Raw genomic sequence first — 27,594 nt, 5'->3', positions numbered from 1 at the left:
ACTCATACCACATTTAATTCCCAAGCAGGATGCGGTAATCGACCATACAGCTCTGTATCAAATCCTCTTTGTGTTTGCTGTGACCACTTCTAACATTCCAACATTAGCGGCATCACGGCGGCCATGGCAGGGCCTCAGTCGAGCCACGACCCCAAACTAAACTTTCTTGTTCTCATACACAGGCTGTGTCAGAAAACCTAACTAGCTGTCAAATCCTTGTTTCCTCCATCCTTGTTTCCTTCATTCCTCTCAAAGCTCACTGGAGGAGAGGATCAAAGGTCCCGCCCTCGAACCTCCACCTCCAATGAGCTTTGAGAGGAATGAGGAAACCAGGATGGAGGAACAAAGGATTTGACGGCTAGTAATGTTTTCAGACACAGTTCTAAACACAGCACGTGGTCGCCCCGACAACATAAATTACGCCACCAAACCACATCCAAGCGTAATTGATTAAAGAGTCTGAGACTAATAAATTATTACGGCGTCAGAACTCAGCGTAATGGATGTTGAATCTATACCCCCACAGGGGGGTTTAATATTAACCGAGTTTGTCAAACTCTCAACGGGTGTTCCAAAAATATAGGCCCGCTTTAAACGCTCTGGGAATATAGCATTATAAAACCATAAAACACATCATATAGAGTAGTAAAACTGTACAATACTCCCTCTGAAACGGGCCAAGGGGGCAACTAGACATTACATAATACAGTAATCAGAGAAGACATTGTTGTGTATTTATGAAGGACTTAGTTACAAATGACAGTTTGTTTTACAAGTGGGCCTAGGTATTATTTGGTTAAGACATGTGATTCACAGTTTTGTCAAGGCACTGTGAAAAACCCCAGCTAGGTCTACTAATAGCACCACTGATAGAGAAGCATCAGAGAAGAATTGGACACTTCACAGAAACAGAAATAGATCAACCTGTTCTGTGCTCGACTCCCCTGTGAGCACAGCACGGTATGATCAATGTTATTGACCAGAAACACCATGAAGCCTCCATAAAGCCTTCTGACAAAGGCAGAGAGTGGGTGAGAAAGTGGGAAAGGTAATGTCATTACCGGCAAACCACCAACCCCTTCCTCTCTCTGAATGGAGATCGCAGGGATGTCACGTGGCTTTTTTGTCTTTCCCGCAGATAACACAGTCAATAAGTGCTGTTGATGCAGAAAAAACAGGAGAGGAGACTGAGTGTAGATTAAATCGTCTGGCCTCAGTCGGCTGCTCCTCCGGGTAACGGATGTACTCTGGGTTTCCACGGTGATGAGTAGTGAGCCAGCCTGGGAGAAAGCATCTTTGCTGATTCGGTTGAAACGCAGCCTCACCTGCTTGGTGTGTTGAGTTAGTGCCGTCTCGTGCCAAAACCGATCTGCTGAGTGCTATAACTAACTGTGTCTGTTTTTATCAAAAAGGAAGAGATGCATCGTAATCTGGCATCTGCTTTGTATAAAACAGTGTTTTCCCTTATATTGTCTTTATTGGCAGGTTAAAAAAGCCACCAAATCAACATTTACAGCTTTACACTCCAACATAACACTAAATTGAAACCAAAAGCGGCCTATTTCTTTTTAAGCAAGGGACAACAGAGCTGGTATTCAAGCTGTACATTTTCTTATCAAAATGCAGACACACAGAACAGCCCTCTGAATACCAACTGCCTGTGTTCTTATCAAACAGTAGAAATGCATCATTCAGGGAGATTCAGCGCAGAAAAACTAAAATATCAGAGATAAATCTGTTTGTGATGCTGAATCTGTTCATGACATAGAAAATATAGAAAAAGCAATGACTACTGTCATAACGGATCACGATAATACCTCGCCCATAGCCGCCCACCCGTGTATATCAAAAAGAGGTGAAATGAATTACATCCCCAGTAGCCCGGGAGAGATACCAACGTCGCCGCCCGTTCATCTGACTGAGACAATCTGAGGGAAACCACCCCATTATCCAATTCAGAGTCTATTTATCAGAGCAATCAGGTTCACCGTGACTGTCATGGCAACCACAGTGTGTATCACGGCAACTACGTGTGTTTATTTCTAAATCAGATCCCCTTATCTTGACCATCCCCAGGTAGCTTAGCGGTTAAAGCATCCCTCCAATCAGGGCCAGTGATCAGGGAATCACTAGGGCTAACCCCGGGGAAAGTGGTGGTTGATGCCACTGAACCCATGATGAGGGCAGTATTGAGCAGCGCTTAATGGATAGTTATGTTAGTCTGTTGAAGATCAGTGAACTGCACACTGAGCAGGTTTTCCCATTGTAGCAGAATGCATTCTGGACATAATAGGGTTTGATGATAGCATCAGCCGAAAAGCACAGATATGATTTTGGAGGAGGACATTACAATTGTCAGTGGGGCAGATGCAATGCTCCCTTTAAAAAAATTCTGCACTGAGCAAATTTCACGTCTACTGAGCGCAAACTTGAACATGGTGAAAATTCTGTGCAACTTCCGCGAGCGTTTACTGTGAACACTGAGGCTGAACCCGCTTTAAGTTACAGTTATAACAGTGGCTAAGTAGGCTACTGTGGCTATTTGATCATAATGTAGGCCTATCAGAGTGGTCTACCATCAAAAACAATGGAGAAAATGCATCCCATAACATTTAACATGGAAATAGCTGTTCTATCATTCAGCCTACAGTAGCAGCCAATGTGTGGTGTTCAATGTAGGTCTACATTTTTTTTTAAACATGCAGGGCTTGACATTAACCTGTTTATCCACTATCATTCAGAAGTGGAGGTGAATGAAAATGCTGTTTGATGCAAGAAACCACTTTACAAAATAAAATGTATTATTATTCCCATACCATTATTACAGAGAATCAGACAAATGATGCTACCCTCTGCATATTTGCTACTTAGCTTATTCAAGACCATCTCAAAATACAACACTGCCTCTTTAAGACATAAAAAAAGCTATTTACTTGACTAGCTTTACAACAATTTCTATAAATGCACACGTGTTGTGCTCTTGTAGGGTGCAACCCCTCCCCCATTGTTGACTAGAATAACTGGGCTAGTAATTCACTAACTAGCAAAGAATATGAACAAATGTGCACAGCTGGCCACATGCAGCTCTCGGGAAGCTTAGAGGGAACGTTGGGCAGGTGACACAATGCAGGCAAACCTCCTCACATCAAACAAAGAACGATGAATCATAACGGTGGATCCCAGTTCTGGTGTTGGTGATGTTAACCTCCCTTCATCATCTATAATCACTGTCCCCTCCCGTCATAAAATAACCACTGTCATCGCTCCCCAAATAGCATCCAGAATCTCACAACAGACAGCTTTATTTTGGCTTTATGACCCTCTTTACTTGACCTATCTGTGTGATCTAGTGTATGGTGTCAGCTGTGGACCTCCGGCCCCTAGCACAGTTACCAGGGGCTTATCTGGAGGAAACAGGATCAGGGAGAAAGACTATCCCATCCCTAAAGATGGGATAACACATTGTAAATCATTTTTAATAGGGGGGTGATATATAAGCTGGTGTGGCTACTGCCCATTCAAAATCCCATAGGGCTGAACAGGGTTTGGGAAACACAATGGAGAGAATGCTTGATCATGAATGACTGTTTTCTGGGGTTCGTTGGCTGGTGTATTTCATCTGTGGTTACTAACCGTGCTGGTCTTGGGTTACTTTAGTATATTTGCCCAGTCGAACTGAGATTAAATTAGTACTGCCAAATCACTACAATAATGAAGGGTGCATGCATGGGATCCCTTTTCTATCTGAGCCTATGATATCAATATACTGTACCTGGGCAAGATGGGATCATAAACACACATATCACGCTTCACTGATAGAGGTTACAGCCCTCTCTCCTCTCACCATACACTTCACTGATAGAGGTTACAGCCCTCTCTCCTCTCACATCACACTTCACTGATAGAGGTTACAGCCCTCTCTCCCTCTCACCATATGCTTCACTGATAGAGGTTACAGCCCTCTCTCCCTCTCACCATATGCTTCACTGATAGAGGTTACAGCCCTCTCTCCTCTCACCATACACTTCACTGATAGAGGTTACAGCCCTCTCTCCTCTCACCATACACTTCACTGATAGAGGTTACAGCCCTCTCTCCTCTCACCATACACTTCACTGATAGAGGTTACAGCCCTCTCTCCTCTCACCATACACTTCACTGATAGAGGTTACAGCCCTCTCTCCTCTCACCATACACTTCACTGATAGAGGTTACATTCCTCTCTCCTCTCACCATACACTTCACTGATAGAGGTTACAGCCCTCTCTCCTCTCACAGCAGACTTCACTGATAGAGGTTACAGCCCTTCTCCTCTCTACATTTCAATACATTAAACACTGTAAGGATAACTATGTCTACCCAGGTCTCCTATAAGGCCGTCATTGGATCCCCTTCAGACCCCCGAAACCTCAAAAGCACCACCTCGCTTAGTCCAACCCTCTCCGGTTTTAACTAGGTGCAAAGCACAAACCCATTCCCCCCACACACCAGGCATTCCAAAACGACTTCTCTCCTGACCTGAAAAAGGCCTTTATTACAGTATAATTGTGTATTTTACGAGCGGTGAGAAGGGTGGGCTCAGTTGACCGTGCGTGGAACTGGATCTGACCGGTGCCATGTATGGTTGAGGTTCAGTGCATGGACCAGGCCTAATGAATCTCCATCAGTTTCTCTATTGGTTTCATAAAGCAGCTGGTTCTACCGTTAGACTGTCGTTTAAAGCCCGGGCGCTTCACCATTCTCTCATATCCCCTCCAAATACCTAGAAGAAGAAAAAGCGCTATAAAACGTTTCATTACATTGCGGTTTAGCGTTCCGCAGCACTCTGTAGTCTGTGGTGCGTTGCTGGTTATTTTATCCTTCTTATAATGACATTAGAGGCAGATAGAGCTGTGAAAAGCATAATTACCTACAGCCGTTATCAACAGAGTTCACTTGGAAGGCGTATACATAGAATGAATTGCCTTACTGCATTAACTCTTTTGGCTAAATAAAAAGCTACTAGGAAACGTGTGTTATAAAGGTGTGTTATAGATCTGTCATTCTCATTGAAAGCAAGTATAAGATGTGGAATATATGTTCTATGTGCGCTATTTCTATGCTTCCCGTTCTTAACTGTACTTTTTGCCTCTTTTATTTTGGGTTTTGTACACCAGCTTCAAACAGCTGAAAATACTACATTTTTGGTTGTGGAAAATATATTTCACAGCGGTTTAGATGGTACAATGATTCTCTACACAAGACTTGCTTGTTTAGTCACATAAACTGAAATTTGGCCAATTATTAGAATTTTAGCAACCAGAAAATGGCGGAGTGCATCTCTAATTGTTAACGCTTGAATTCGGGGAGCCTTGGCTGATCCTAGATCTGTGCTCAACTTAAGGGCAATTTCTACCTCTGCAGTGAGTCAACAGAGTTCACTGGGAAGGCATATACATAGAATGAATTGCCTCGCTGCATTAACTCTTTTGGCTAAATAAAAATCTACTTGGAAACGTGAATGAATAATTCACATTTTCCTATATCTTTTAGGGTTGCCTCTTCTTTTTTTTTTTCTTTTTTTTTTTTTTTTTTCTTTTTTTGGGGTGGATCAGCTTAATATTGCGGAAAGAATGTTGCTTCCAATGTAATTGTCTGCATCATTTCCAATCCCCCATATTTTTTTGGGTAAATATATATATCCATACACGCATGCATACATATATACATATATACATATATACATACACATACCTATATAGACATACTTTTTTAAAGAATATACCTTTATTATTATTCCCCGCAACCCTACCACCGCTCCCCCAATTGGAGTAAACTAATAAACACTTCTGCTTTTACCTTCAATTTATACATCTTATACCTATTTTACAGACACAGACTACTTTATAATAGTTCTCTCTTGTTTGTTCTTAGTCCTTCCTCTATTTCTGTTGTCCATCCAATTTTATTTCCACTTGTAACTGTGCTATTTCACAAAAGCTCCGCACCTATACACATTTCACAGATCCCGTATGCCCTACATTGTTTATCTTGTTATTAGTCCCACCCTTCAGTTCCACTCAACCCTTCCCATCTATCTTCCAACATCATCCATTTCGGATTTTTATTTGCCATATATTTTTCAACTGTGCTGTGATGCTTCACAAAAGATTTGAACCTTCCTATTCTCATAGCTTCTACAGATTGTAAATTAAAAATAAACATTTTTGCTAAAATAATTATTATATTATTGATTGATTGACTATGGCTTTTCAAATCCCCCAGTATTGCTATCTGTAGCGTTAGTTCTAGGCAAATGTTGCAATTCTTCAGCCATTCCTGGACCTGTGACCAAAAACGAGCTACATATGGACAATACCAAAATAAATGATCTAATGACTCTGCCTCCTCACAACAGAATCTGCAGAGCTGGGAAGATTGTATACCCCATATATATAACATTCTATTAGTTGCAAGAATTTTGTACAGTAATTTAAATTGAAAAATTCGAAGTTTTGAATCCGGCGTTGTTTTGCGTATCAATTCATAAACCATGTGCCATGGAATGGGTACATCGAAAATCTCTTCCCAACTATTTTGCAATTTATATGGCACAGCTGTCAGTTTTTTGGTCCTTAAATGAAATTGGTATATGTTTTTATTTATCACACTTTTCTTTAACCATTTATGTTCTTTAATACAGGGCCGACATACAAGTTCCTTACTTTTTTCCCCTTCTACTTGCCTCTTCCATTTTTGTGGTAATGCTGCAATTAATTGGTTGTAATTTTGGGTAGAGCAGACATTTCCATATGTCTGTGTTAGCTGCATGTGTGACATAACTCCACCAGTCCTATTTATGATATCATTCACAAAAATTATACCTTTTTTAAACATTTCTTCGATAAATACAGTTTTTTTATCAATTACTATATTTGAATTTAACCACAATATTTGTTGTACTATTTGTTCCGTCCTTTCAGGTGGATTAAACTGAAATTGCAACCAACTTTCTAAGGCTTGTTTAAAAAATAAGGATATTTTGGAGATTATTTCCTTTTCAAACAACCGAAAGTGAGCAGGTGTAATCTGAATAAAGGGAAAAAGGCCCTTCTTGAACATAGGATGAGACATTCGTACCAATTTACTAGAGAACCAGTTTGGATTTAAGTATAACTTTTGTATGACTGATGCCTTTAGTGAGAGGTCTAATGCTTTAATATTTAATAATTTCTGCCCTCCGAATTCATATTCGTTATATAAATAGGCCCTTTTAATTTTATCTGGCTTGCCGTTCCAAATAAAATGGAATATTTTTTGTTCATATAATTTAAAAAGCAGGTCACTAGGTGTAGGCAAAACCATAAGCAAATAGGTAAACTGTGATATGACTAAAGAGTTAATCAGGGTGATTTTTCCACAAATAGACAAGTATTTTCCTTTCCATGGTAGCAAGATCTTATCTATTTTTGCTAACTTTCTATAAAAATTTATTGGAGTGAGATCATTTCTTTCTTTTGGGATTTTTATACCGAGTATGTCCACATCTCCGTCAGACCATTTAATTGGTAAACTACATGGCAATATAAAATGTGTATTTTTTAGTGATCCAATACGTAATATGGTACATTTATCATAATTTGGTTTTAATCCAGAGAGGATAGCAAAGGTATCTAGATCCTCTATGAGGCCGTGGAGAGACTCTAGTTGTGGTTTTAAAAGAAAACATGAATCATCAGCGTACAATGACACCTTAGTTTTTAAGCCACGGATTTCTAATCCATTAATATTAATGTTTGATCTAATTTTAACAGCTAACATTTCGATGGCAATAATAAATAGATATGCCGATAGTGGACAACCTTGTTTTACTCCTCTAGATAGTTTAAAACTTTCTGAGATGTAGCCATTATTTACTATTTTACACCTAGGGTTACTATACATAATTTTAACCCATTTTATAAGAGATTCCCCAAAATTGAAATATTCTAGGCATTTATATATAAACTCCAGTCGTACTTTATCAAAAGCCTTTTCAAAATCAGCTATGAAAACCAGACCTGGTGTCCCCGATATTTCATAGTGTTCTATTGTTTCCAGTACTTGCCTTATATTATCTCCAATGTATCGTCCATGTAAAAAACCTGTCTGATTAGGATGAATAATATCTGACAAAACTTTTTTTATTCTATGCGCCAAGCATTTTGCTAGGATTTTTGCATCACAACACTGAAGTGTAAGAGGTCTCCAATTTTTTAATTGGACTGGATCTTTATATATACCACTTGGGTCCTGTTTCAGTAATAACGATATCAGACCTTCTTGTTGCGTGTCTGATAATCTACCATTTATATAGGAGTGGTTAAAACAAGCTAATAATGGTCCTTTGAGTATATCAAAAAAAGTTTTGTATACTTCCACTGGTATGCCATCCAGCCCTGGAGTTTTCCCATCCTTAAAGGCCCCAATTGCATCAAGCAGTTCCTCCTCTGTAATTTGGCCTTCACATGAGTCTTTCTGTACAGATGTTAATTTTACATTATTAATAGGAAAAAAATCCATACAATTAGTTTCAGTTAGTGGAGATGGAGGAGCCTGAAACGAAAACATATTCTTAAAGTACTTTACTTCCTCTTTCAAAATATCATTTGGTGAATCATGCGTGACTCCATCATTTGTAACAAGTTTTAATACATTTTTTTTGGTAGCATTTCTATATTGAAGATTGAAAAAGAATTTGGTGCATTTTTCCCCATATTCCATCCAGTTCGCTTTATTTTTATAATATATTACACTGGATCTTTCTTGAATAAGTTCCTCCATTTCTTTTTGTTTTTCCTCTAACTTATTCTGTGCCTCTATGGTACTGTTTTTATTGCTATCTAACTGTACTGTTAGTCCTTCAATTTCCTTTGTTAATATGGACTCTTTTGATCTAAATTCCCTTTGTTTTATAGATGAGTACTGAATTGCATGGCCTCTAAAGGCACACTTAAAAGTGTCCCATACAATAAGGGGATCTGCTGTACCTATGTTATGTCTGAAAAAGTCAGTTATAAAATCTTCTGTCCTAGTTCTAAACAATTTATCATCTAGTAGACTTTGATTAAATTTCCAATATCCTCGCCCACGTGGAAATTCTGTAAGAGAAATATATATGCCAATTATGTGATGATCCGACCGCATTCTGTCCCCTATCAACACTTTTTTTACTTTTGGTGCCAGAGAGAATGGTATAAGAAAGTAGTCAATACGACTAGCTTGATTCAGCCTCCGCCATGTATATCTCACTAAATCAGGGTATTTAAGTCTCCATATATCCACTAATTCCAATATATCCATGACATTCATGATTTCCTTAAGTGCCTGAGGGTGATAGTTTGTAGTGTGATTTCCTTTCCGGTCTATAGAGGTATTTAAGACCGTATTAAAATCTCCCACTATAATAATAGAGTCTAGTGTTGCTTGTAGAGTTGATAAATTCTTATATATATTTTCAAAGAAGCTTGGATCATCATTATTCGGACCGTATAGGTTAACAAGCCATATTTGTTTATTGTCCAATAACATATTTAAAATAATCCATCTACCTTGAGGATCTGTTTGGACAATTTGCACATTTGGATCAAAATTATTGTTAATTAAAACCATCACCCCTTTTGAATTTCTTTGCCCATGGGAGAAATATATTTTGCCCCCCCAGTTCTTTTTCCACAAAACTTCATCTAAAACTGTTGAATGGGTTTCCTGTAAACAATAGATATTATAATCCTTCTCTTTTAGCCAGGTAAATACTGATCGTCTTTTCTTATTATCTGCTAAGCCATTACAATTGTAACTGGCTATACTTATTTCACCACTTACCATAATGAGACACACCTTTCATTCTTTTAATCAGAATATATTTTTGTAAACGTACTATTAAAAAGTAACATAATGATTGAGTGTCTATATAGTTGTACCATGATATTTGCATTTCTACTAAGTAAACCTCCAATTGGTCCCTACTATTCCACCCGCTAAAAGGCCTCATCTCGAGATGGCTTGTCATCCCAATGCCCGGTAGACCACCCTCGACCCCCTGTATCCCATAGCCCTGAACCGACTGGGATCCATTCTTTGAAAAGAGCATACAGTGCCATTTACCGAATTGAAGAAGATCAATTACCATATGCATTTCCATTGCCCTCACCTCGATTTGTATTATATATATCTGTGGATCATCCTCTATTGTCCCTAACATCTTTTACTTCTTCCTTCGCAACAGTTGTGGGATACACACATACACCCACACACACTCAGCCCTTACCCCCACACAACCATAAGCTCACTTTCTCAACAATTGCACCAGCGTGACTCAAACAGCAGGCATTTGTTTCAGCTGCTCCTAATCCCACACCCACACCACCCGCCATCAACCTCCCATATTCACATATCGCAGATCACAGGAACCGCAGAGGCGAGCGTCGAGTCCCCTCCCTCTACCCTGTCATTTGCACCGTAGACTAATGACAGCATCTACGCCACCGAGAAAAGTTTCACAGCCCACGTGGCTCTCCTCCTCACTGCTCCACTCAGCCCAGGATCTGACACTAGCCAGAGAGACAGAGTAATATGAAACTTTGTCAAGCCCGGAGAGAGAAAGTGTTTGATTTTCTGTTCTGCCTGGTCGTTCAGCGAGGACAAAAGCCACTGTCGCTGAAAGACGATACAGAACAACTATCGATTACAAAGGGAGAGAAATGGGGGCCACTGCGGGGACCGGCATGTGATCTCTGGATCGCTTCTCGTGTTAAATTACGCCCCCCAATGCTGTGTTTTTTTTATTTGAAGTCCACCTTGTAGTTAAAGGGGAGAAAGTGGATGCCAGATCCAATGTGTAATGCAATACCAGAACAGGGAGCATTGCTTACAGGAGAGCTTAAATGCTACGTGGTAGAAATCCAACCCCAGGCTTCTGCATGCAGTTCTACAGTATATGGCTTGCATCTATTAGGAGAGGATAAGAGTAAAGTTTGTGGTTAACCAGACATCACCTGCATCAGCTAGTCACTACAAGGATCTGGTCTATTATATCCAATTATGGGCGTTTCACCCTTTGACCTTCAAGTGAGACCAGGAACCACTTTGATTGGAACATATTGGTCACATGACTGACCGTGGAGGGAATCGCGTGCGTTGTTGAGCTGTTGACAATCACAGGGTCCGGTTGTCCATGGTTACCACTGTTGAATGTACACATAGATGTGTAGGTTGTGTGTACTGGGAAGGTGGTGGGATGGCGGTCTTGGCAGACGGGTAGGTCTGCCGCGCCCTGTGGGTATAAGGGCCAGCCAAGGGTTACCAGGGACCTTGCCCATCCTCACGCACCACTGGGGTTTAACGGCATGAGGAAAGACCTCCTCAAAATAAACGAGCCCATCTCCTCCCCATGTGTCCCTAGCCTGGGGCCCAGGAGAAAAGGGTCTGTGAACTCTTACTGTGCATTATATTCATTGTGTACATTATATGCAATGTACAGAGGGGGACCAATTTGTGGTGGTTGGGTTTTAGTAACCATAGTGTGAACAAACTAAAACATCTAGACCCAGATCAGAAACAGATCAGAAGATCAGAAACAACTTTGTGATACCGGAGTGAATGTGGTTGTCTGGCTGTATGCAGTTTCAAACCTGTTAATATTCAGGTCAGGATTCATCTAAATATGCAATGCTTCAGGGCTTCTTATATATAATATATACTATCACTAAAAAGGCCTAAAAGTGAGAAGACATAATGTGTCCCACAACCACCCACCCAGTCTCCCGAACCCTGAATGACCTCTATAACCCCGTGTATCACTGCAGCGGTCTGCCAGGCAGCCAGTCTCCCTCCGCTGAATGACCTCTATAACCCCATGTATCACTGCAGCGGTCTGCCAGGCAGCCAGTCTCCCTCCGCTGAATGACCTCTATAACCCCCTGTATCACTGCAGCGGTCTGCCAGGCAGCCAGTCTCCCTCCGCTGAATGACCTCTATAACCCCATGTATCACTGCAGCGGTCTGCCAGGCAGCCAGTCTCCCTCCGCTGAATGACCTCTATAACCCCCTGTATCACTGCAGCGGTCTGCCAGGCAGCCAGTCTCCCTCCGCTGAATGACCTCTATAACCCCATGTATCACTGCAGCGGTCTGCCAGGCAGCCAGTCTCCCTCCGCTGAATGACCTCTATAACCCCCTGTATCACTGCAGCGGTCTGCCAGGCAGCCAGTCTCCCTCCGCTGAATGACCTCTATAACCCCCTGTATCACTGCAGCGGTCTGCCAGGCAGCCAGTCTCCCTCCGCTGAATGACCTCTATAACCCCATGTATCACTGCAGCGGTCTGCCAGGCAGCCAGTCTCCCTCCGCTGAATGACCTCTATAACCCCCTGTATCACTGCAGCGGTCTGCCAGGCAGCCAGTCTCCCTCCGCTGAATGACCTCTATAACCCCATGTATCACTGCAGCGGTCTGCCAGGCAGCCAGTCTCCCTCCGCTGAATGACCTCTATAACCCCCTGTATCACTGCAGCGGTCTGCCAGGCAGCCAGTCTCCCTCCGCTGAATGACCTCTATAACCCCATGTATCACTGCAGCGGTCTGCCAGGCAGCCAGTCTCCCTCCGCTGAATGACCTCTATAACCCCCTGTATCACTGCAGCGGTCTGCCAGGCAGCCAGTCTCCCTCCGCTGAATGACCTCTATAACCCCATGTATCACTGCAGCGGTCTGCCAGGCAGCCAGTCTCCCTCCGCTGAATGACCTCTATAACCCCGTGTATCACTGCAGCGGTCTGCCAGGCAGCCATGTCTCTGTGTGGGAGGGAACCTTCAGCTGTGAACGTCACGGCTGATGTGAACTTTAGAAACATCAACATCTCACGTAGACCTAGTTTGAAACCAAACAGAATGTACTGGAGGCCTTGTCAGAAGAACTTTCTTCCACCAAGCCTGTTTCTTATAACAGCAAGGACTCTCTTCATCTCCTTCTTATGTCCACCTTCAATCCCATCACACACAAAGTCGAGTCATAAAAGATTCCCTTTCTGTGACAAAGTGTTCGTTGGATGTGAGTAATTACCTCATGTAACTGCAACAGTGGGAGACTTGAGGTGTTACGGCAGCGTAACTCAAACAGCATCAATAATACAGTACAGCTCCTGTTCAAATAAAACTGATCTACCATTCTCTAAAATCTGTATTTTACAGGAATTTGTTTTCTAGCCTGATATTAACGTAACTCTAATTCACTCCTTTACCACACTTATCCAAAGTGTTTAAGCCCCGAAATGATCTTTCATAATGTTTCAGGCTGAAAAACACCTTCTGAATTTGCTGACACTTCCCAGAAAATCTGTCCGCTAAGAGCTTACGAGTGTAAATCTGCAAGTAATCAGGGCTTCTAGTCCTTTTCGTTCCCTGCCTTACCCCTATTGTTTTACTGCCCCCCCCCTCCAACTCCCAGAGTGTACATACACAGACATCAATGAGAACAACTTTTTGAAAAGCAATGAATTAAAAAACATGTGTTGTAATTCTATAACAAAGGGATAGTACATTTAAGGCCTAAAGCTAGAAGCAAGCCTTTTTTACTATATCCACCCGCATGGCTATAGCCATGGCAACGCGTCACCATCATAGCCATACAGTCTGAGGGTTTTTCACCACCAAAACCACACTTTATCAGGCCCGCCTGCTTTCCCTCCAAAAAACATATAATCCCTGACGTAGTACTCTGGTGTGGTTGAAATTCTCCTCGCCTCCAAACCATCTCAAATTACCCATCGTAAACACTCCCTTCCCTACTCCCTCAGTCGCCAAACTACTAACAAGAATGCTAACTTACTTGCCCTCTAACTCACTAAATACTCATAAAGTACCTTTGATACTCATAAACTAATACTTACTAAACCAATATTCCTAAACCAATAGTCCTAAACCAATATTTACTAAACCAATACTTACTAAACCAATACTCCTAAACTAATACTTACTAAATCAATACTCCTAAACCAATACTTACTAAACCAATACTCCTAAACCAATACTCCTAAACCAATAGTCCTAAACCAATATTTACTAAAGCAATACTTACTAAAGCAATACTTACTAAACCAATACTCCTAAACCAATACTGACTAAACCAATACTCCTAAACCAATACTGACTAAACCAATACTCATAAACCAATACTTACTAAACCAATACTCCTAAACCAATACTTACTAAACCAATACTCCTAAACCAATAGTCCTAAACCAATACTTACTAAACCAATATTTACTAAACCAATATTTACTAAACCAACACTTACTAAACCAATTCTCCTAAACCAATACTCCTAAACCAATAGTCCTAAACCAATACTTACTAAACCAATATTTACTAAACCAATATTTACTAAACCAACACTTACTAAACCAATACTCCTAAACCAATACTTACTAAACCAATACTCCTAAACCAATACTCCTAAACCAATAGTCCTAAACCAATACTTACTAAACCAATACTCCTAAACCAATACTTACTAAACCAATACTCCTAAACCAATACTCCTAAACCAATAGTCCTAAACCAATACTTACTAAACCAATATTTACTAAACCAATACTTACTAAACCAACACTTACTAAACCAATAGTCCTAAACCAATATTTACTAAACCAATACTTACTAAACCAACACTTACTCATCACTCCAAAAAAGTATTAGCTCCCAGCGTCCGGTTATAACTCTACTGGGGGCACAAAAGCTCACTCTGGGCATCGTTTTTCTATAATGAACCACAACCTTACCAGGGCGACAATGAGCAATGAGTTAAGGAGGAGCTGGCGACACAAAACATAGATCATCTGTAACTGAGACCAGATCTGACATTTCAAAGACAGTGTTGGGTGTGAGAGGTGTCCCTTCTGCAAGAACATGAGTTTATGAGTATTGTGGTTTCTCTAATGGGAATTTTGCTGTTTGGCTTATATCGGCAGCATTCACCCAACCCCCTCTCCTAAAAATGAACAACTAGGCTTCTGATTATATTGTCACAACAAAAAAGGCATATAAACGCTGAACAAAACATGCTGTTTGAAAGGCCTTGCAAAAGACGTACGTTCTTGAAATTCATAGCATACTTAGGCAGCAACCCTATAGATTCATGCACTTATCAATAGGCAGATTCAACCGTCACACTCATTAATAGGCAGCTGCAACCGTCACACTCATCAATAGGCTGCTTCAACCGTCACACTCATCAATAGGCTGCTTCAACCGTCACACTCATCAATAGGCAGCTTCAACCGTCACACTCATCAATAGGCTGCTTCAACCGTCACACTCATCAATAGGCTGCTTCAACCGTCACACTCATCAATAGGCAGCTTCAACCGTCACACTCATCAATAGGCAGCTGCAACCGTCACACTCATCAATAGGCTGCTTCAACCGTCACACTCATCAATAGGCAGCTTCAACCGTCACACTCATCAATAGGCAGCTTCAACCGTCACACTTATCAATAGGCAGCTTCAACCGTCACACTCATCAATAGGCAGCTTCAACCATCACACTCATCAATAGGCTGCTTCAACCATCACACTCATCAATAGGCTGCTTCAACCGTCACACTCATCAATAGGCTGCTTCAACCGTCACACTCATCAATAGGCTGCTTCAACCATCACACTCATCAATAGGCTGCTTCAACCGTCACACTCATCAATAGGCTGCTTCAATGGTCACACTCATCAATAGGCTGCTTCAACCATCACACTCATCAATAGGCTGCTGCAACCGTCACACTCATCAATAGGCAGCTTCAACCGTCACACTCATCAATAGGCAGCTTCAACCGTCACACTCATCAATAGGCTGCTTCAACCATCACACTCATCAATAGGCTGCTTCAACCGTCACACTCATCAATAGGCTGCTTCAACCGTCACACTCATCAATAGGCTGCTTCAACCGTCACACTCATCAATAGGCTGCTTCAACCATCACACTCATCAATAGGCAGCTTCAACCGTCACACTCATCAATAGGCAGCTGCAACCGTCACACTCATCAATAGGCTGCTTCAACCGTCACACTCATCAATAGGCTGCTTCAACCATCACACTCATCAATAGGCTGCTTCAACCGTCACACTCATCAATAGGCTGCTTCAACCGTCACACTTATCAATAGGCAGCTGCAACCGTCACACTCATCAATAGGCTGCTTCAACCATCACACTCATCAATAGGCTGCTTCAACCGTCACACTCATCAATAGGCTGCTTCAACCATCACACTCATCAATAGGCTGCTTCAACCGTCACACTCATCAATAGGCTGCTTCAATGGTCACACTCATCAATAGGCTGCTTCAACCATCACACTCATCAATAGGCTGCTGCAACCGTCACACTCATCAATAGGCAGCTTCAACCGTCACACTCATCAATAGGCAGCTTCAACCGTCACACTCATCAATAGGCTGCTTCAACCATCACACTCATCAATAGGCTGCTTCAACCGTCACACTCATCAATAGGCTGCTTCAACCGTCACACTCATCAATAGGCTGCTTCAACGGTCATACTCATCAATAGGCAGCTTCAACGGTCACACTCATCAATAGGCAGCTTCAACCGTCACACTTATCAATAGGCAGCTGCAACCATCACACTCATCAATAGGCTGCTTCAACCGTCACACTCATCAATAGGCAGCTTCAACGGTCACACTCATCAATAGGCAGCTTCAACCGTCACACTTATCAATAGGCAGCTGCAACCGTCACACTCATCAATAGGCTGCTTCAACCGTCACACTCATCAATAGGCTGCTTCAACCATCACACTCATCAATAGGCTGCTTCAACCGTCACACTCATCAATAGGCTGCTTCAACCGTCACACTTATCAATAGGCAGCTGCAACCGTCACACTCATCAATAGGCTGCTTCAACCATCACACTCATCAATAGGCTGCTTCAACCGTCACACTCATCAATAGGCTGCTTCAACCGTCACACTCATCAATAGGCTGCTTCAACCATCACACTCATCAATAGGCTGCTTCAACCGTCACACTCATCAATAGGCAGCTTCAACCGTCACACTCATCAATAGGCTTCTTCAACGGTCACACTCATCAATAGGCTGCTTCAACCGTCACACTCATCAATAGGCTGCTTCAACCGTCACACTCATCAATAGGCAGCTTCAACCGTCACACTCATCAATAGGCTTCTTCAACGGTCACACTTATCAATAGGCTGCTTCAACGGTCACACTTATCAATAGGCTGCTTCAACGGTCACACTCATCAATAGGCTTCTTCAACGGTCATACTCATCAATAGGCAGCTTCAACCGTCACACTCATCAATAGGCTGCTTCAACGGTCATACTCATCAATAGGCAGCTTCAACCGTCACACTCATCAATAGGCTGCTTCAACGGTCATACTCATCAATAGGCAGCTTCAACCGTCACACTCATCAATAGGCTGCTTCAACGGTCACACTCATCAATAGGCTGCTTCAACCGTCACACTCATCAATAGGCAGCTTCAACGGTCACACTCATCAATAGGCTGCTTCAACCGTCACACTCATCAATAGGCAGCTTCAATGGTCACACTCATCAATAGGCAGCTTCAACCGTCACACTTATCAATAGGCAGCTTCAACCGTCACACTCATCAATAGGCAGCTTCAACCGTCACACTCATCAATAGGCTGCTTCAACCGTCACACTTATCAATAGGCAGCTTCAACCGTCACACTCATCAATAGGCAGCTTCAACCGTCACACTCATCAATAGGCTGCTTCAACCGTCACACTCATCAATAGGCTGCTTCAACCGTCACACTCATCAATAGGCTGCTTCAACCGTCACACTCATCAATAGGCAGCTTCAACCGTCACACTCATCAATAGGCTGCTTCAACCGTCACACTCATCAATAGGCTGCTTCAACCGTCACACTCATCAATAGGCAGCTTCAACCGTCACACTCATCAATAGGCAGCTTCAACCGTCACACTCATCAATAGGCTGCTTCAACCGTCACACTCATCAATAGGCTGCTTCAACCGTCACACTCATCAATAGGCTGCTTCAACCGTCACACTCATCAATAGGCAGCTTCAACCGTCACACTCATCAATAGGCTGCTTCAACGGTCACACTTATCAATAGGCTGCTTCAACGGTCACACTTATCAATAGGCTGCTTCAACGGTCATACTCATCAATAGGCAGCTTCAACCGTCACACTTATCAATAGGCAGCTTCAACCGTCACACTCATCAATAGGCTGCTTCAACGGTCATACTCATCAATAGGCAGCTTCAACCGTCACACTCATCAATAGGCAGCTTCAACCGTCACACTCATCAATAGGCTGCTTCAACCGTCACACTTATCAATAGGCAGCTTCAACCGTCACACTCATCAATAGGCAGCTTCAACGGTCACACTTATCAATAGGCTGCTTCAACCGTCACACTCATCAATAGGCTGCTTCAACCGTCACACTCATCAATAGGCAGCTTCAACGGTCACACTTATCAATAGGCAGCTTCAACCGTCACACTCATCAATAGGCTGCTTCAACCGTCACACTCATCAATAGGCAGCTGGGGGGTTTCTGACGCGATTGGGATCACAGATGTGTGGTGATACATCACTAGGAATACTAAAAGTCACTTAGACATTCCATTTCAGGATGCTTCCTGAAGACGCTTCATTTGTCTATGGAGAACAATTCACACTTGCACCTTTGGTGTCAATAGGACTGCATCCTATTCCTCTACTATCGTATTCCTCAGACACATACCACTTGATCAGTCTGTTAGTGATGCCATTTAAAAGCGATGCAGGTCAAATGTTGTTTGTTAAAGGAAAATACCACTCAAAAACTATATTTTGGTATTTGTTTAATTAGTCCCCTGTTGATACAGTCCCAAGATGTGTTGCATGTCAGCGATCAAGTTTTCAAGATCTAGAACTTTCAAAATACAGGAAGTGCCACAGTATGATGCGTTTTGCAAGAGCTTTCAGGGGAGAGTTCAGAGTTCACAACAAATTAATTTCCTAATCTATGAACTCAGCCCTCAAGCTATCAATCTACTCCTGTTGAGACATCCCCCTGCCTCCTTCTTGTACTGGAAGGCCTTCCTCATAAGTGACAACAGAACAAAAACTCAACATACAAATGTATTTTTTATGTTCTGTCCCTGATCTAGTTTGGAGGGAAACCATTCAGATTGGCCCCCGGAACACCAGAATACTCACAATACTAATTGAGCTCAATTTTCCCTTGTAGAAGAATGATTGGCTCGCGTTCTTCCCCCGTGCCAGTAAAACTCCAGTCATTTCAAACACATGGCTTTTTATTGATATTACCATTGGCTGACATAGGGCCAGCCCTGTGCCCAGGAAAAACATTTGACGTGATTGAGAAAACAGAGACGCACCAAGAACATCCCATTGAGCTAGAACCACCATGTGATTTCCACCTCCTCCCCTTCGGCCTCCAGAACGCTCCTGTACAGAACTGAACAGCAGCACAGTGTCAAGAAGACATACAAAGACTGTCTTCTCAAGAATGCAGACTTGACAGATGTGCTTGCTTTTTTTCAGCCCTGTCCTAACAAACACAAATGCAGCTCTCTCCACTAACAATCGGGAGAGAGACCAGGGAGCATGCGACTCTTGACCTCTGTCAAAGGAAGCCATTTGATAGATGACTATGGAGGTCAGGATTCTGATTGGTATTCAGCTTTCCCCGTACATGAGCAGTGGGCCTGAACGCAGTCTGTCTCTCTCTCCTTCTCTCTCTCGCTCTCTCTTTCACTCTCCCCATCTCTCTCTCTCCCAGGGGTGTAAATTATCACAGTGACATTGATAGTTACAGAGGGTCACCAGCGCTGAACTTACACTGAGTGGACTCACAGGGAGTTGTGGCTAGGACACTGACACTTAGTCATGAACTCATGAGAGGGCCATGATGGCTTTCTTCACTCCACTGTGACATGGTCAGATACAGGTAGTGTAATAGAAAGCAGTCATAGTAGAGGGCTTCAGTAGGGGCTTCAGTAGAGGCTTCAGTAGAGGGATTCGGTAGAGGGCTTCGGTTGTACGTTCAGAATTGTGCAATCATATAGACAGTCACTCGTATCCTGGAAAAGTGTACGGCAATGTGAGAGTAACTGGACTGACAGACAAATAGACAGACAGACCCTCCAACACATTCTCTCTTTCTCTCTCCGTCATTTATTCACACACACACACACACAAGGCTCGGTCATCTCTGGGTTGAGGAGTCTCATGCCCCACGTTTGTCTAGGTTTTGCTCGATGAGTGTCTGCACACTGCACATGAGACACAAGCACGCACGCGCACACACACACACACACACACACACACACACACACACACACACACACACACACACACACACACACACACACACACACATACATACATACATACATACAGGGATACGCCATTACTCTAACAGAGTAGGCCGTGCAACCCGCACATAGGGTTCAACGAGCAGTACTGACAACCAGTGAAGGGTCTGTGACCCCAAGGAGGTGTTAGTAAAGCTAACCAGAGCCCCCAACTGCTCCTAACTCTCTAGTGGGGAGTCGCCGGCAAGGGACAAAACCTGTTGGTATGATGTGTATGAACTTGGAACAATGATTTATCTGTGTGAGCTGTAATAGAGAGAAATTGATTTGTTCTGGGGATTTTACACTGAATTCCCTGAGCCCTCCTAATTTATGCCCATATACAGATGTAGGACTTTAATTTGACCAGTTTCTCACAGCAGGAAAATAATCCTGCAGCAACAGGAAATGTGAATTATTGTGTTGATTATAATTAATGGACATTTTTGTAGGGTTTATAAATGTTTAGTCAGGGCAAATCAAGTCTGACATTTGAAAGTGTAAATTACTAACTTTAGAAGTCTTTTTAAACTTTGAATACACTACACATTTTAGTTAGCCTTTCCTACTGTGAATGACATTTCCTGCAACAACAGGGTGATCAAATTAAGATCCTACATCTGTAGGAGTCCTGCTGCTTTTAGTTCACCCAGTAACAAGGGTCCCATGATGAGCCAAAAATATACATTGATTTAATCATGAAACAGTGGGGGGAAAAACTTAGACTAGTGTGTCATTTTTTTATTTAACTAAGCAAGTCAGTTAAGAACAAAATCTTATTTACAATGATGGCCTAGGGACAGTGGGTTAACTGCCTTGTTCAGGGGCAGAACGACATATGTTTACCTTGTCAACTCAGTGATTCAATCTAGCAACCTTTCAGTTACTGGCCCAACGCTCTAACCACTAGGCCCAACGCTCTAACCACTAGGCCCAACGCTCTAACCACTAGGCCCAACGCTCTAACCACTAGGCCCAACGCTCTAACCACTAGGCCCAACGCTCTAACCACTAGGCTACCTGACGCCCCAGTATGTGATTGAAGGCTTGCTCATCTTAAAGTACAGTATAGGCTACAATCATTTTTTCAGCCTAATTACAATTCTGATCATGATTATTGTTGTTTTAATTTCTCATCACAATCCCCAATGCCTAAAACTAAAGTTGGACTATTTAACCCTACACTCAATTGTGGATGGATGTCCAAATTGGAGTCTCAAACGTTCTGCAATCCAAATGAATTGCTCTCTCCGCTTGGTTTCTGGATAATAGCGTTCCAATGAGTCCTGGAAAGCATGGGCTACTCCAGGATTGTGTCAACCTATTTAGCCATGCAAGCGTGCTGCACTCGACAAATATATTCTAATTATAACATGTCTTTCAATTTAAATTTTATATTTTCACCGGAGAGAGCAGCATTATTACAACCGGGCAAGAAGCGTGTTAGTATCCCTCTCCTCCTGTCAGTGATGTGCTCTGACAACACAAAGAAGCTCCCGTCCCCGTTTCATCACTCTGTGTCACGGAATGACAGAGGCTGCATGTCCTGGTTACTCCGACATTAGAGAAAGGAAGGAACCATGCATGTATAATAATGAACTTATAGTCATAACCTACATATCCCCGTTGTTGTTATTGTGTCACTTCATGCGTCATTGTAAGCGACAGTATATTGATTTTAACAATGGAATACCAAGTAACTCCTCTATAGCCTATTTGTGTAGCTTGTTTGTTCAATGCAACAGGAGAAAGCATTTGCATTAAACAAAGTAGAATCGCATTTACATTAAACAAAGTGACCTTTTCTGAGGGGAGTGAACCATGACTCTCTATCTCTAATGCTCTCATGGAATAACACAAATAAGCATGAATAGACAATGGAACATGCAAACACCCAGACGCGCAGCGATCCTCGCGAAACTGCTTGCACCCGAGGGGTTTTTGAGACTGTAAAGATGACAGACAAGTGGAGCTGATGATGTTGCCATAGGTACGGCTCTACGGGAGGTCATACCTGTCATCGTAGCAGAAATCCGCGTTCAGTGTGTTGAGATAGAGGACCAATGCCACCGCGCTACACACCAACTCTGTAATCATGTCTTAAAAAGAGAATAGGGTGGGGGAAAGTAAAGAAAAATACTAGATGCGAATTTCCGTTTCTGTATTGTCTCCTCTCCTCATTTGGCCGCTCCGTAACACTAAGAGACCCAATCCCATGTAAAAGCAAAGTGTCTGAAAGTTTGCGCGATCCAGGCCATATTCCTTTTAACCCATTTTGCGCCGTATCGGGTCAGAGCTATTTTGAGACGAAACTAGGGCGGCATGCCTGCTGGTTAGCGCACAGCTGACTGCATTTCGCTATTTCGCTGTCCTCTGTGCTTGCATCCTCATCCGCGTCACAGATACTCACTGGTAGGAGCCGCGTGTGGTTTTAGAGACCGTGAGCATGTGCAAAGCCCCTCCTCCGCTCTCAATGGTCGAGCTCGTAGCATTGAGAGAGGTGATAGGTGCTAAAATACGTAGGCTATTTATTTAACGCACTCTTGCCTCATGAATCATATATTCAGTGCACTAGCCTGCCTAAATAAACCAGCCCACTGTCATATAAAGATACCATAGCTGCCAGTTTGTAAAATAGGAATAGCTTTTTTGTCTAACTATGTATTCAAAAACAATGCCAATGTCATGTTTTTATTAAAATGATTGACTGTGAGTTATATTGAATATGTTTAAGCAAATATAGCCTATATATGTGATTTATATATAGCCTAAGCTGTAGCATGCATGTATGGCTCTTTTAACTAATGACAGTTATGCCTTATCCCCACAACAGACAAAGCCCCACTCTGTTGATGTCTGACCTCCTGCAAACACCCTTTAATGGTGAAGTCTGTTCAAAAGTCTAGAGTGTTGATTCTGCTCAATGTACCCCCTATATTAAATTATCCTGTTTTACTGTATGTTTATGCATAACGTTGATTAATTGGTTATACAGTGGCGCCTGTGGAGCTACAAGAGAGAGGGAGGAACCCTAGAGAGAGCGGGAGAGAGACAGATGGATAGGAAGAAAAGGGAAAGAGAGAGGGAGGTAGAGAGAGGTAAATACAAGGTGAAGAGCACGAGAAAGAGCTATGAGAGATAAAGAGGGAGCTAAAGGGGGAGGGAAAAAGAGTGGTAGATGAATAGATAGAGAGAGGATGATTAATGAACTGTAGTAACACCCTGCGGCGAGGAGGAGGATCAATATTGTGAGGCGTTGTTGTTGCATATGATTCATCCTGGCGAGCATGTGGCTTGAAAACCATGCTGCAAATGGCGAGGCCCCACTGGGCACCAGCTGGGCCCGGGCCTGTCCTCCTGTCGGAACTCTGTGCATGTAAGTCCACCACAGCCCAGGAAAGAGAGAGGGAAGAACGAAAGAGAGGGAAAACAGATGGCACGAGACGGAGAGGAGACTGTAAGGACCGTAATACCCACCGGAGAGGGTTAGAGAGAGAGAGAGAGAGAGAGAGAGAGAGAGAGAGAGAGAGAGAGAGAGAGAGAGAGAGAGAGAGAGAGAGAGAGAGAGAGAGAGCAGGTTTCTAACACTCGCATCCATTGACTCTGATCCTGAACATGACCCCACCCTGACCCCAACCCCCCCTGACCACAACAGAACCTTTACGGTTGAACCTTTAGCCTTGTTTTGTTTCCCTTGCCCCTAGTTGATGGTGAGATGCTTCCTCTTTCCCATCAGTCCCTGTTGGAGCCATGTGACACATGAGAAGGGGACACGGCCCCTGATTTGGGTTGGAAAGAAGAGAGGAAGAGACACCACACCCTGATGAAGACAACTTGTCTGTCGAAACGTTGGTTATTCAACTATTGCTTCTGAGCTCCTAGAGTGTGCGGCTCTCCTTTAATTTTTCAGGAAGAGACACCATCCATGAAAAACCATGAATATGTAGACCTCTAGGCTCCACCAGACATGTGTTTTTATGGTATGATATGCCAGGACTGGATTCAAACCGGTGGGAAGGTTTCTTTTCTCCCAAATACATATTCTGTTAATGTCTCTGCAGGAAAGTGGAAACTGAAGTAGACTTTAAGCAGGAGTCTAACCCAGTGGTTCCCAACTCCAGTCCAGTACACCGAACGGCACACATTTTTGTTGTAACCCCGGACAAACTCACGTTGAATCAGGTGTGCTTGTCTGGAGCTACAACAACAATGTGTGCCGTTGAGGGTACTGGAGGACTGGAGTTGGGAAGCACTAGTCTAGCCCCCCTAATAAAACTATATGGATTATATTTAATAACTAAGTCGACATTCAGGACATAAGGAAATGAATGTAGCAACCAGGCCCGACTATATAGGCTACAACCCCGTAGGGACTAAGGGGGTCTTTATCCATTCAAGCAAAAGTGATTACGGGATTTGTGGAGGGGAAAAAACTACCAATACCTGCTATGAACGCAAACAGCCCAGGGTGAAAAAACCTATTAAAACCTATTACTGGTGTTTACACTCACTGATCTAATTACATCCTGCAGGGCTAATGAATATTCAGTCTGCTCTTTAAGTCTCCATTTTTGGTAGAAGGCAAAACAATACTTTTTTTCTTTCTTTCTTTCTTTGCCATTTTACTGGTAACAGACTATAGAATGTGGTGCGGTCATGGAGTCTGTCCTCAATGGCAGATGTTGCCATAGTCAAGAAATACATTGTTTTCCACATCTGCAAGTATTTGCACATTAAAAAAAATCCACATTTGCACATTAAAACCATGTGTGTGATATTTTTACCTCTTTTATTTTTCACTTGTTAAAACACAATTGTTACATTGATTCATTCACCTTACTCTGGTTTCTTCTGTTCAAACCACTGACTGACAACCATTTTAGATCGGTACTTAGAGGCTCTCCATATCTTTGAAACATATTGTTTTGGTTTTGCCCAAAGGTATCCCTATCATTGTTCATCATGTGTATTGGTGTAGAGTCATTTGTTCTTCACCAAACACTCCCCCTTAAAGGTACACTCAGCAATATGACAAGGATGCACAAAGTAAACAGCATAGTGGGTCAATTTCCACAACAAGTAAAAGCGTTGAAGAGCGAGGGTAGATTTCTCCACTGTTTTGGTCCTACACCTACCACGCTGTAACAGTTTAATGCAACCTGTGCAAATGTGCAGCTACTGTGTGCGACCGTGTGTGAGTGAAGTCTTGCATCTCGCGCATCAGAATATCTGTGGAGCTGCTCGTGGCAACGTCATTTCGCTGAGTCTACCTTTAATCATACATGAGGCCCTTAAGGTGCTGCTGCTGCCTCTTACTAAACAGCCAGTACTGTAACTGCACACATTCACCCACAGAGGGCGCAGTGCAAAAGCATCAATGCATCTATAGGCATTGCATTATTAAAGACAATTATAAACTGGGCGGTTCGAGCCCTGAATGCTGATTGGCTGACAGCCATGGTATGTCAGACCATCAGACCATCGGGGCAGCAGGTAGCCTAGTGGTTAGAGCGTTGGACTAGTAACCGAAAGGTTGCAAGATCAAATCACTGAGCTGACAAGGTAAAAATCTGTCGTTCTGCCCCTGAAAAAGGCAGTGTTCCTAGGCCGTCATTGTAAATAAGAATTTGTTCTTAACTGACTTGCCTAATTAAATAAAGGTAAAATATATATATACCATGGGTATGACAAAACGTTTATTTTTACTGCTCTAATTACGTTGGTAACCAGTTTATAATAGCAATAAGTTACCTCAGGGGTTTGTGATATGTGGGCAATATACCACGGTTAAGGGCTGTGTCAAGGCACTCTGTGTTGCGTCGTGCTTAAGAACAGCCCTTAGCCGTCGTATATTTTCCATATACCACACCTCCTCGGGCCTTATTGCTTAAGTATACTATTATAAGATATATAAAGAAGGATGAGGCACCTGCATGAAGACCAAACCTCTGTAAGCCAGAGAGAGGGCAGACATGTATTTACGTCTTCAGGGCCCATATTCACAAAGCGTCTCAGACTGAGTTGGAGTGCTGATCGAGGATCAGGTCCACTCTCTTGTTCATGATCATTTAAAAGGCTAATCTGATCCTAGGTCGGTACTCATATGCTAAAACACTTATTGAATACAGGCCCAAAACATTAATACATAAGGACATCAAACAAAGTGGAAGGTGGAATAGAACCTTACACAAATAAGCATAGTACTGTGTATTCCCATCTGTGTTTAAAATCCCATTAATTGCAGTTGGTAGTAGCCTATTTTAAGGATTTCCCCTCTCGTTTAACCCATCCTAAGTGGCTAATGATCATTTCCCTATGTGTATTTCAGCTATTTGTCCTAGACTGCTGCTTTTTCATCTCCGCTAGATAAGCATCAGACAGGAAAGAGGAAAATCACAATCGTAACCACACAGCTTGAGCCACTCCCTCACAGAAATAGTTTAAACTCAAATTAGAAATAGTCTGAACCCAAATCAGTAATATCAAAGCAAAACAGTCAGAATAATATCCAGAACTTTAACACAACATATCCAGAACGTTTACATTCCACACCAATAACAAGCCTCCCTTTATGGACCTGATAAGACGAGGGTGTTAGTTAACCCGAACCTAGGTGACACAGCCTACGTTTAATGTTGACATGAATATGAAAAATGAGTCTGCGTAAAAGGCTTTGCTGTGATTGTTTGGACTGTTTGGATTTGGCTTAGAGAAATCAAGCTCCTAATTGAGGCTTTGTTGATCTTCATTTATAATCATAACGTAGTCAAATAACTTCTCAAATTAGAGCTAAATGCATGACTGAAAGCTGTGAGTTATAGCTGTCAAATCTTGTGTGTACGTTTTTATTTGAATTGTTATTTTTCTTCCATGAAAGAAAAGCAAATCCAAGGAAAGTAACCCTAACTCAATCTTATTTTGTTTTAGTTACTCAACTTTCCCTTCACAAATCAATTCAATTCAGAAAGTTTTCCCGTTTAAACTTTCTTTGTAATATAAATGTAAATAGTTAGAATAGAATATAACTGTATTATCCATCTGACGTCTGAGGATGGATATTTCTCTTTAAAAAAATCATTATACAGAGCCAAAATGTCAGAGTCATTTTCAAAGTCATGAGGAAATACAGGCCAAAACCGACCTGTTCCATCACCAT

At 42.3% G+C, this 27,594-nt stretch overlaps 1 protein-coding gene across 1 annotated transcript in view; it reads right to left on the bottom strand.

Annotated features, from left to right (window-relative positions):
- The window catches only part of LOC120049167, a 162,945-nt gene extending 140,119 nt beyond the window's left edge, over positions 1-22,826 (bottom strand). The window contains exon 1 of the mRNA XM_038995395.1: positions 22,453-22,826. Coding sequence (XP_038851323.1) covers positions 22,453-22,535 — 83 coding nt within the window. The 5' untranslated portion in view covers positions 22,536-22,826. The remainder of the gene's footprint in view (positions 1-22,452) is intronic.
- Positions 22,827-27,594: the final 4,768 nt, after the last annotated feature.

Source organism: Salvelinus namaycush, chromosome 6, assembly GCF_016432855.1.
Source record: "Salvelinus namaycush isolate Seneca chromosome 6, SaNama_1.0, whole genome shotgun sequence".
NCBI classification, from domain to species: Eukaryota; Metazoa; Chordata; class Actinopteri; order Salmoniformes; family Salmonidae; genus Salvelinus; species Salvelinus namaycush.
This window is presented reverse-complemented; position numbering and strand designations above follow the sequence as displayed.